The sequence below is a fragment of the Culex quinquefasciatus genome, chromosome 2, assembly GCF_015732765.1.
Source record: "Culex quinquefasciatus strain JHB chromosome 2, VPISU_Cqui_1.0_pri_paternal, whole genome shotgun sequence".
Taxonomy (NCBI): Eukaryota; Metazoa; Arthropoda; class Insecta; order Diptera; family Culicidae; genus Culex; species Culex quinquefasciatus.
In genome coordinates this window covers 28,663,984-28,675,994 of record NC_051862.1, presented here as the reverse complement: position 1 = coordinate 28,675,994, position 12,011 = coordinate 28,663,984, and the positions used below count along the sequence as shown (strand labels likewise).

Here is a 12,011-nt window from a genome sequence, read left to right as displayed (position 1 = left end):
TCCTAAATTGTGAGAATTTTCGACTAATTTTCTTTCTAACTTTTTAGTCGCGTCATCGACAAGATCGACCAGAGCGAATTCGAGGGCTTCGAGTACGTGAACCCGCTGCTGATGTCGCTGGAGGACTGCGTTTGACATCACGCGTCCTGCGAGCTGCACCCCTACAATATGCAGGTAAGCCAAGGGTTAGGCGGGACGAACATTGTTTGATTGAGGGTTTGAATCAAAGTAACTTTTGTTTTTGTGTCTTATTTGGTAATCGAGTAACGTCATTCAGTGTAGTTTTTGTTTTTTTTTTTTTTTTTCGGGGAAGGATATTTCAAGTGAATCTAGATTATCGTTCTTTTTGATGAAAATTTTCAATTTTTTTAGTCTTGATTCACTTAAATTTTAATATTTTATTTTCAAACATCCTTTCCTCATCTGTTTCGTGTCATCCTTGTGTATGTCCGATAATTTTCTTCAAAATCAAGTATTTTTGTTTTCTAAATGTGTCCTCAACTTCCAACCAACGAAAAAAAAGTCGCATATTTTTCAATGTTATTTGTATATCCCCTCTACTTTATTTCGTCTGTAGTTTTGAGAGTGATTATGAAATACAATTTAAAAAAACACACAGCAACAAGTAATTACTTCCCCCTCTTCCACCACCAACCACCAACCAACCAACCAATCAACCACAAATCAACCATCACCACAAAACCACCCAAGAGTGAACCAATTGTCCAAATACAAATACTTCCGCGGTCGAGACGCGCGCCCCTCGGCGAAATCGAAACCATTAGTTATTATCGACATAACTAACTGTATCAACTATAATTTTACGTTAATTTATTTTTTGTAGTGATGCTTTGAAGAGTTTTTTTTTGTTTCAAAATTACATTTAAAAAAGAAATCTTACCTTAAAAAGTCGAAACAAAAAGTAAGTAGTAAAAATACGACAGTTCACTTACTTACTTTTGCTGAAACTCACCAACGCGCGCCATTTTTGTTTTGTTTTTGAAACTCCTTTGGACATTTCTGCACCGAATTTGTGTAAATACGACAGTATCTTCAGCAGCTTCTGCAACTAACTCAGTGCTAAATGTTAATTTCGCTTTTTTCTTCCTCTCTGCGCATTTTATTATCTTCTCGGTGTCGTTTTGTTTGGTTCTGCTTCTAAATAAGGACGAAAGCTCATTAGTTTAAGCTAATAGTGCATTTACTAAAGCATCAAAAAATGAGTGAAGATAAATTGACTGATTTTCTAGCTAGGGAACTGCAAACAGGTAATCGTAACAGTGTGGCGTTCCTTTTTTTTGTTTTCATTTCAAGTGGCACCAAGTTTTCACTTCCCTTTTTCCAGATAGATTAGGACTTATAGAATAGGTTGATTGACCCCGTTTTACAAATAAACAAATACACGTTTTGTTACTTCCTCAATAGAGCAGTTCTCTACGAAATCGATCTTTTTTTTTAATTTTAATTTTTGTATTTTTTACTCTGGCTGAAACATTTTTGGTGCCTTCTGTATGCCCAAAGAAGCCATTTTGCATCATTAGTTTGTCCATACAATTTTTCATACAAATTTGGCAGCGGCATAAAAAATGTTAATTGAAAATTCTAAAATCTGTATCTTTAAATGGAATTTTTTGATCGATTTGGTATCTTGGGGAAAAATGTAGATATGGATAAGGACTACACTGAAAAAAAATTACACAAGGTAAAAAAAATGGTGATTTTTAATTTAACTTTTTGTCACTAAAACTTGATTTGCAAAAAAACACTATTTTTTTTGAATTTTTTTTTTGGGGACATGAAATGCCAACTTTTCAGAAATTTTCAGGTTGTGCAAAAAATCTTTGACCGAGTTATGAATTTTTTAATCAACACTAATTTTTTAAAAAAATCAAAATATTGGTCGCAAAAATTTTTCAATTTCGTTTTTCGATGTAAAATCAAATTTGCAATCAAAAATTACTTCAGTGAAATTCTCATAAAGTGCACCGTTTTCAAGTTAAATCCATTTTTAGGTAACTTTTTTGAAAATAGTCGCAGTTTTCCATTTTTTTAAATTGGTACACATGTTTGCCCACTTTTGAAAAAAAAAAATTTTGAAAAGCTGAGAAAATTCTCTTTATTTTGCTTTTTTGAACTTTGTTGATAAGACCTTTAGTTGCTGAGATATTGCCATGCAAAGGTTTAAAAAGCAGGAAAATTGATTTTTTTCTAAGTTTCTCCCAAACTACCCAACATTTTCTAACGTCGATATCTCAGCATTTAATCGTCCGGTTTTCAATGTTAAAATATGAAACATTCGTGAAATTTTGCGATCTTTCCAAAAACAATACTTTTAAAATTTTCAAATCAAGACTAACATGCCAAAAGAGCAAAACATTCAATATTACGCCTATTTGAAACGTTTTTTTCGGAAGGATCAGAAAATTTCACGAATGTTTCATATTTTAACATTGAAAATCGTACTATTAGTTGCTGAGATATCAACGTTAGAAAAAAGTGGGTTGTTTGGGTGAGACTTAGAAAACATCAATTTTCCTGCTTTTCAAACCTTTGCATGGCAATATCTCAGCAGCTAAAGGTCTTATCAACAAAGTTCAAAAAAGCAAAATATAGAGAAAAAAGCGAAATAAAGAGAATATTTTTTCAAATGTGGGCGAACATGTGCACTAATTTAAAAAAAATGGAAAACTGCGACTATTTTCAAAAAAGTTACCTAAAAATGGCTATTACTTGAAAACGGTGCACTTTATGAAAATTTCTCTGGAGTAATTTTTGATTGCAAATTTGATTTTACAATATTTCGATTTTTGAACAAAAAATAGTGTTGATTCGAAAATTCATAACTCGGTCAAAGATTTTTTGCACAACCCGGAAATTTCTGAAAAGTTGGCATCTGATGTCCTCTAAAACATATCAAAAAATAAAAAATAAATAAAAATAGTTTTTTTTTGACAATCAAGTTTTAGTGACAAAAAGTTAAATAAAAAATCACCAAATTTTTTTTACAGTTTGTAATTTTTTTTCAGTGTAGTTCATATCCATACCTACAACTTTCCCGAAGACACCAAATCGATCAAAAAATTCCTTCAAAAGATACAGATTTTAGAATTTTCATATATCATTTTTGTATGGACAGCTTCCAAATTTGTATGAAAAATTATATGGACAAACTAATGATGCAAAATGGCTTCATTGGGCATACCGAAGGCACCAAAAAAGACTTCAGCCGGATTAAAAAATACAAAAAAAATCGAATGACCGAAATCTCAGAGAATTGCTCATAATCAAAAAATACTCCAAAAAATAATAACAAACAAGATTGAAAACTTTTCATAATTAACAAAGATTTTTTTTTGAAAGAGTAATGTGAAGCACACATTTTCATCAGAATTGATAAAATTTGATTCCATATGATGCGTTTGGTGCATATTTAAATGAGTCAGAATTTAAGATAAGATAAGGTTTTTGGGAACATTAACAAAATAATATTTAAAGGAGCTCGATGTCTTTAAAAAATACCAATAATTTTCATCAGAAATTAATGAAATCTTTTCTTCACACATTTTCATAAAATGCTGATTTGTAATCTGAAACAAACGGGGGGGAGAGTTCCGTGAGTACCTTGGTCGAGTGCGGGCGCGTTTGCTGTGTCCTCGAAAAATAGTGATTTCTATGGGTTTTTATTAGTTTTGAGGCTCAAAATTAGTTACATATCAAACGTGAAGTTGCCGTCTTTGAGAAAAACGTCGAGTTTTCGAGTTTTGCGAGGTTTCAAAAGAATTGTCGACAGTTGAAATTTGGTTTCTGTCACGACGCCTTGGCCGCCATTGCTGTGGCGTTCCGCAGTTTTTTTTTCCAGCTCGGGGGAGTGCTTTGGTGTGTTGCTCGGACTATTGTTGGATGTGTGATGACCTGGCCGAAGATGTAAGTGTGTAAGTGTGTGAATCGCAGCCAAGCTCTGCTTTGATGTAGGTACTTGTGCTGCGGCGGGATTCCAACTGAAACGCAGCAACAGGGAAAATTACCGCAGCCGACATTGGAAGGAGCAGAGCGGTGAGAATGTTCCTTTTCTAGATATTATAGAGTTATCTACGTGCGCATGTATTGCGTGTTTGTACACGAAGGGTTTTTAGGTTAAAATTTGTACCCGCCAGCAAAAACAAATGGTAAGCTAGTGTGCGTGAGATCGGGCTTAGATAGCTCTATTGCCGTTCAAGAGCCAAACGACATGCGACACCTAGTGTTGAGTAGCAGAACAGAACGAAGAATGTCGATTGAAATTTTCGCCCTTTGAGGTTATGTATGCGAATTCTGTTTTGTTAAATTCCAGCGTCCAAAACAACTTTTGAGCAAAATTCGAGCTGATACTTTGTTAACTTTTGATGCTCTATCATTTTAAACAATATTATTTTTTCAAAATTATTTTATTTCAAATATTTTTTTATTGCGTTAATTTATAGAGGGCAAAGAGTTAACAATCGTACTACTTGAATTTTTTCTCAAAAGTTGTTCTATGAGCTGTAAATTCAATTTTAAGTTTGCATTCCTATGTAACCGAACAGCGAAAATCTGAATCGTCATTCTTCGATGCTTTGCGCCATCTGTCGGAATTTTTGAGCTTTTGATCGCGAATTGGTGCTTGTGTGAATGAGTCTGTGTGTCAGGATTTGAGCGTGAAATAGATAAAAGCGGCGTGACAGTTTTCGCTGAGATGAGTTCTTGGTTTGACATTTGGTGAGTTACTACGATCGAATGAGTGGAGCGAGTGATAGCGAGAGTGTTTGAGTTGTGGATGCTGTGGACTGTGTGGTGAGTTCAGTGCAGTGCTGCAGATTTAATTTATTTGTCATTTTAATTAAATTTATTTTGTGAGTGCACTTTTTTATTTTGTTTATAACTGCTACTCTAACTTTTTGACGTAAAGAAGGGAATTAAACTAGAGGTTCTTTTCATGTTTTGTTTTGCTTCTCGTCTTGAATGGAAAAGTGTCAACAAATTACAGGCGCTGTTCGTAATTCATAAATCCGATGAGCTCGTTCCAACTTGGAATAATTTAAGCTTGTTTTATGCTGGCTAACAGTTGTGTATGTGTGAGTGAGAGAGAAATAGAGAGAGAGAGAGAGAGAGAGAGAGAGAGAGAGAGAGAGAGAGAGAGAGAGAGAGAGAGAGAGAGAGAGAGAGAATGCATGTTCGAGAGTGTGTTTGAGTGATATGTTGGTTTAACTGTGTTTTCTCTCTGTTCTGCCGAATCTTTCGCAGATTTTTTTAATTCTTATAAGAAAAGAGATGCCTGCGCTGAATCACGTGTGCGGATTGCTATATTAGAATGTGTGAGAACCTGACAGTTTAAAAGTTTCCTGAAATTATTTTCAAAATTATTTTCTATATGCAGATTTATCTATTTACTATTTGATTTGCCTAAATGTTCATATCTTTCCTAATTCTATACCTTTCCTGTAAGATACCATCTCCTCATACCATATATGATTAAATTGCATAAAATAACACACTTTCTAAAACAGCAAGGGAGCCATCTGGAGCATTTGTATTTAAAATTATTGCTATTTTTACAGCTTCCTGGACTCATCTTGATTATATTTATTTTATTTATTATTTATTAACATTACAAAACCATATGCTTATTAGATAATACACTAAAGACTCACATTTACACGTACAAACTTCCAAATCATTTAATACATTACGCATTCAACCATTTTCATCGGCCCGATGAAATTCCACTAACCCCCATTCCAAACCTCCCAAAAATATTCCGTTCACTTTTAAAAGTCGCATGGGTTCCCTGCACTTTTGCCACTAGTGAACAACAAAAACATCCCCTCCCATATCCCCACGGGACTGTATGGGCGTAGCCTTGGAGCACAGTGTGGAAATTTACGTTCTTAGATATTTTTGGTTGTACCGGGCAACAATCAAATTGTCTAAGAATATCGAATTGACCATTGTGGCACCCCCTACAGCGTGGTGCAGACCCGTTATGCTATGCTATGCTATGCTATGCTATTTGTAATCTGAAACAAACGATCGAGTTTTAGAAGTGAAACAGCCAAAATTTTGACTATTAAAAAAATTAACTATTTTCTTCTTATTTAGTAAGTACGTTATGCTTAAGGTTACCAACTCTTGCTGAGCAAAAATCAGTACACTTTGCCGATATGACACCATGGTGTAACAAAAACTGTCAATGAATTATTTAGATAAATTAAATTTAATAAATTTGAGAATTAAAAATATAAAACTGTGTCGTTTTTACAGCTAACAAATTTCACAAAATGCTATCAGAGTGCTTATGACTTGCACGTTTAAAAGTTTTCATAAAATAAACCGTGATTTGAATCAAATTGAATTTAATTTTTTTTTTTGTTAAACGTTTAAGTTTACGAAATGTCAAGTTTGCTTTTACGAATAATATCGTTCTTAGTTTTTTCACGAACACTTTTCCAGAGTATTTTTTTTATTGAAAAGGTCCTATAAAATGTAAAACACAACAGTTTATAGGAGCTTTAAAGAAACTCTAGAATTTTTTAAATCAAACTCACAGAAAATTAAAAATGTCTAGTTAATAAAAGCTTCGACCAAATCAAAAAAGCAATACGATGATTAAAAAGTTGTTGAAATTCCGTACAAATCCGTATTATGCGTAAAATTCCCTACACAAATTTCGGCCTGTTAAAAATCCGCGAAAAGGTTTGAAAATCCGTATGGTAAGGAAAAAATCCGTACAGTTGGTAGCCTTAGTTATGCTGTTTTGTCATTTTTATGGTTTTGGGAAGGTTACTGCCCATGTTCACATAAATGTCCCATATGCAAAAACAGCACGGAAAAACTGGATTTCCTCTAGATGTTTTTTTTTATCTTTATTGAACTTTCTTATAATAATTACGTTCCATCTACATGCGAAGCGAAATGTCTTAATGCTTTTCATCTTTGTTGTAGTTTTTCGTTTTATTATTAACTGATCACATTTATTTTATTTACTTCAAATTGTTTTACATTATTGCATTAAATTTAATACAGTTGGGGGAAAAAATAAAAAAAATCACGATTTTAATTCAAACTGCATCAATAACTCCAAAGTGATGAAAATAAATAAGGAACATTTCTGCGATCAGGGGCATGATAGTTCAAGTGAAAATTCGTTTTGTTTTTGAAGACATGATGTGATTTCGAATTAATTAACCCGATTAGTTTCGTAAAATCACATGTTATTAAAATATTTGGTATTTGTTTTTTTTTTTTTTTTATCATCGAATGACTTGAAAGTCGTTCCGATACCAAATTTCCTTTTCATCACGGTATGGGGCTAGAAATTGATTTTAAATAAAATTTAAAAAAAGCTGCCGCGTGGTTTATGGATGGCCCCTACAAATTAAATTAGGTGTGGGTCATTCCAGGTAACTGAGTACACTTTTGGACTCGACCTTCACCGATTTGGACCAAACTTGGAGGGAACGTTCATCTATCGATAGTCAACAGAACTCCCAAGTTTGGTGCTAATTGGAACATCCCTCTTTTTTTGGCACCGCCCTCTTTTTTGACGATTTACTAAAAAACTTTTTTTTTCTTTTTCCAGCAAAATCGCTGTATCTCGCTAATAGTTCATTTTAGTTTGAGGTCTACAATGATTATTGTGTAAAATTGTCCGGGAAACACGATGGTGATAAAATAAATCAATTTAAAATATATAGAACAGGTCAAAATAAAATTTTCATACTTAAAACGTTAAAATATAATATTAATGGGCATTTAAGGGTTAAAATTTTATTTTTATCGAATTTTCTATAAATTTTATCCTGTAGAAAATCTTTTGCTCAAGTATTTGCAAAGTTATGATTTAAAGAAAAAAAGTTTTTTTTAGAAAATCGTCAAAAAAGAGGGCGGTGCCAAAAATAGAGGGATGGTCAGATCAGCACCAAACTTGGGACTTCTGTTAACTATCGATAGATGAACGTTTCCTCCAAGTTTGGTCCAAATCGGTGAAGGTCGAGTCCAAACGTGTACTCAGTTGAGATGGAATGACCCGTGTACATTTTTCGTTTTTGAATTTGTTATTTTAAAAATAAATTTCTCTTATTTTTTATGAAAACGGATTTAGGTAGTTTAGAATATTTTTTCATTCAAAGAAAAAACATACTTTGGGCATCAAAATTTTATTTTTCACAGACATTTGTAACTTAACTTATTTTTAATTAATATTTCTAATCGATAGTTCAGATTAAACAAAAAAAACATTTTTTGGAATTACATGGAAATTATCAGCGTATTTCGTATGTTTTCGGAAGTACTCGGAAGCATCAAACGAAGCGAAATTTTGTTTTCTTTTTAATTTATTAGATTTTTTGGAAAAATATTTAAATTTTCCCAAAATACCATATTTTTTCTAAAATACTGAAATTTTGAAGATTCGCAACATCGGTATCAAACGAAGTGAAATTTGTTGTGCATTTTCACATGATTATTATTTTTTTTTAATACACTCCAGACTCGATTATCCGAAGGTCTCGGAAACATTTCACTTCGAATAATCGAATCACGAAAAAAAACATTTTTTTTTTCGTTTTTGATTGTCGAGCTTAAGTATGACCCCTAAGCCACTATTGAGTGATTCAGAATTTTTAAATTCAAGATGGCGGCCAATATGGCGGTGATGAATTATTGAAAATATGCATTTTCAAATAAACTATTCAAATTTTACTAAAATTAGGTCGCAGAACTCGGATTTTATGTTTAAAATAAGAAAAAAATACGAAAAAAAATCATTTTTTGTCCGGTTAATCGAGGCTTCGGTTAATCGAGTCTGTACTTTAATCGAATTTTTACAAAATACCGCAATTTTTTTTTCGAAACTACTTAAATTTTCTTCATTTGCAATATGGGTATCAACAATTTAAAAAAAAAGCTCTTATGTTTAAAAATAAATGTTGTAAATTTATTCTGCCCTGTTCTTATTAATTGCACGCATAATTTTATTGTTAATTAAATCACCGCAAAATTTGCTTTCCTAAGTTCAGAGCCTGCTTGATTCGTTGAACTATCTCGATGTTGTCGTTACTTCCCACCAAACTCTCCGCATTTCTGTCCCATCCACCCGCAAAACAAACCTACAAAACACAATTCATTCCAACGATCTCTTTTTTCCGTTTCCCGTTTGTTTGTTTGATTGTTACGTTCGAATTTCACAAAAAAATGTAAAATAAGTTTAAATTTACACAAAAACATCACAATTTCTGCACGTTTCCTTTTTTCTCCCCACCCTTACATGAAAATTGCATTAAAATACAACAAAAAACGACAATTATTTCCAACTTTCCAACCATTTTTTTGCAGCTATACGGTGACGATTCTAGCGATTACGATTCCGTTGTGGATAACCTAAGTATTCTTCAATTACCTCCTCCACCATCAAAGAGTCTGCTGCAGCACATGTTTTGCCTTCCATTGAACTAGCAGTAAGCAGCAGCGGCAGCGACGAAACAGAAAGAAAGTGAAAGAAAGAACGAGAAACGGAAATTGGACGCTCACTGACACACACAGAAACACAACTCTATATCTATTTAACTAAGGAAGAAAAAAAAACATTAAGATTTAACAAAATTGATACAAATTAGCGGCAAAGAACGAAAATTAGGTAATTAAAAGCAAAATTATTTCAAACATCAAAAGAAAAAAAAGACAAAACAAAAAAGTTCGAACTCATGGCTGGCTAGATCATCAACTCTTCACTCAAAAATAGGCAAAGAAAAGGTAAACAAAAAAAAAAATACACTCAAAGAAATCGCTTCATTGTTAGCTAAAGTATTTGACGACGAATAGAAATGGGGAAACGAAATTGTGTACAGTAAACAGCAAAAAAAAAAAGGTTAAAGCAAAACATTTAGCTAATGAAAATATTCCAACAAAAAAGCAGCAGCAGCGAAATGGATTTTAACAACAAACTTTTAAAAGGACATTAAACTACAACGCGCGAATGAGTAACACGATAACTGACTTTACTAAATAGGAGGAAATTAAAGTAACAACAAATAAGTAAAGAAGAAAAAAACTTGTTAGATAAAGCATTCAAATTATTCCAGAGGAAAAAAAACACACACACAGAAAAAAAGAGACGGAAGGGAACGTTTTATATTCAATTGAATTCATTAAACTAGAACAGATGAAAAACAAGAAAACGAAGACAAAATCAACAATTCAAAACTATTACTCCGTCAGCAAGTTAAAACTTCTATCGCGTGATGAACATATTTTCACAGTAAAAAAAAAGTAAAATGATTTATTCCTCGACCTGAAAGACATTCCTGAAAAAAGAAGAAGAAAAAAAGAAGATATTTTCTATGGCCTGTTACCTGACTTTGTTTGTTGAATGCTTTTCAGTGTGTGTGCGGTTTAATTTTGGTCGCATTAAACTTTTTTTCCGTTATAAAACATTCCACACTTTTGTTCAATAAATATGGTAGAGCGCATTGTGATCTTTCTAAACTATGGAAAACAGAAACAAAAAAAAAAAAAGAAAAGATTTGTTGTGTATTTGTTGTATAATTGAGTCCTTCCAGAAGCACACTTTCAAGTGAGGTAATTATTTAAACTAAACAAAAAAAAAAGAAATGAGAAGAAATCTTTATCCTAACAAAGTGGTTATAAAACAAGTATTTTTGAAAATGCAAAAAATAACAAAAAAAAAACGCCGATAAATTCCTACTTTAATCGTTCACAACAGATTCGTAGTTTGTTAGAGTTTTTACTCTTTTTTGAATAAATTAATTTCATTTACGTTATTTAGCAACTATTTAAGTATTCATTAGTTAAGATTATTTTCAAGTATCAAGCGAACTTTTGCAGTATTTTCTTTTGTATTTCCTTCCTTTTTTCAACTGATTCCTGTGACCCTCTTTTAAGTGTACTTAACATTTCACTCCCTTCTGTTTAGCTTTCTTTCAATTGTTTAGATTTAGTTTAACATTAGAGCAACACTGTAAGTGAAGAAGAAAACAACTCACGAACACACACACACACACACACACACTCACATTACTATTGAAAGAAGAATAAAGCTGAAATTGACTATTTCGAGCGGTTTGGGATTGGCTGATTTAGATGATCCGAAATGTCCTTTTATTATTGAATATGTTAGGAATGTCACCGGAACTATTTTTATGTACTTTGAGGTAATGTTTGTCATACAATAAGTAACGAAAATTGAGCCAAAAAAAAAATTAATATAACATAAAAAAAACTTTTCCTAATCCACCATTAGGTGGGTGATGCCTTCCTCACATTTACAAAGTAATAATGAAAATAAGTTTATGAAAATATATATACCTGATACAGACTTTTCCAAAAAACATTCAGACTCTCATTTGAAGCAATGTGGCAACCGGGCGTTTCGCATCTGGCGCGACTCTCGCACGTAAACAAAAAGACCCGGCCTTTTAAGGTTATGCAAAAAATCACCCTTTTTTGTATCTACAAAAATCTTTTTCTTGGCATAACTTTTTTAATACTTTACTAAACAGAATAAAATTTAATAGGGTCTTAGGGTACCCCAAAACGAACGGAATAAGGCAGATCCGGCCAAAATCGGTGCAGCCAGTTCTGAGATAATCGTGTGGAAAAAAAATCATTTGATTCTGAGTCGATAGGTGTACGTGAAGGTATATCTAGGAGGTGTTTTTAAGAAGTTCATTTTTCGAGTGATTTTATAGCCTTGCCTCAGTGAGGTACAAATTTGGCAGCTGTCCATACAAAAATGATATGTGAAAATTCAAAAATCTGTATCTTTTGAAGGAATTTTTTGATCGATTTGGTGTCTTCGGCAAAGTTGTAGGTATGGATATGGACTACACAGCGCCGTACCTAGGGGTTGGCGCAGTTGGCGACCACCAAGGGTGCCAGCCCTTGGGGGGCGCCGAAAACGATGATTGTACAAATTTGTCATGTTATTATAAAATCCTAGAAAGGTATTCAGAACAAGAGGGGCGCCAAATTTTAAAGTA

General features: G+C 32.8%; 1 protein-coding gene across 8 annotated transcripts in view; it reads left to right on the top strand.

The window, feature by feature from the left end:
• Positions 1–11,088, top strand: part of LOC6054789 (atypical protein kinase C) — a 352,606-nt gene extending 341,518 nt beyond the window's left edge. For 5 of the 8 annotated variants that reach the window (XM_038254610.1, XM_038254611.1, XM_038254607.1 and 2 more), the window contains 2 exons: positions 48–174; positions 9,349–11,088. In XM_038254610.1, the coding sequence (XP_038110538.1) occupies positions 48–135 (88 nt within the window). In that variant the 3' untranslated portion in view covers positions 136–174; positions 9,349–11,088. Of the gene's footprint in view, positions 1–47; positions 175–577; positions 605–711; positions 923–1,167; positions 1,269–9,348 lie in introns of those variants that run through there. The other 3 variants (XR_005277316.1, XR_005277317.1, XM_038254608.1) reach the window with 3 other exon arrangements.
• The last annotated feature ends 923 nt before the right edge of the window (positions 11,089–12,011 follow it).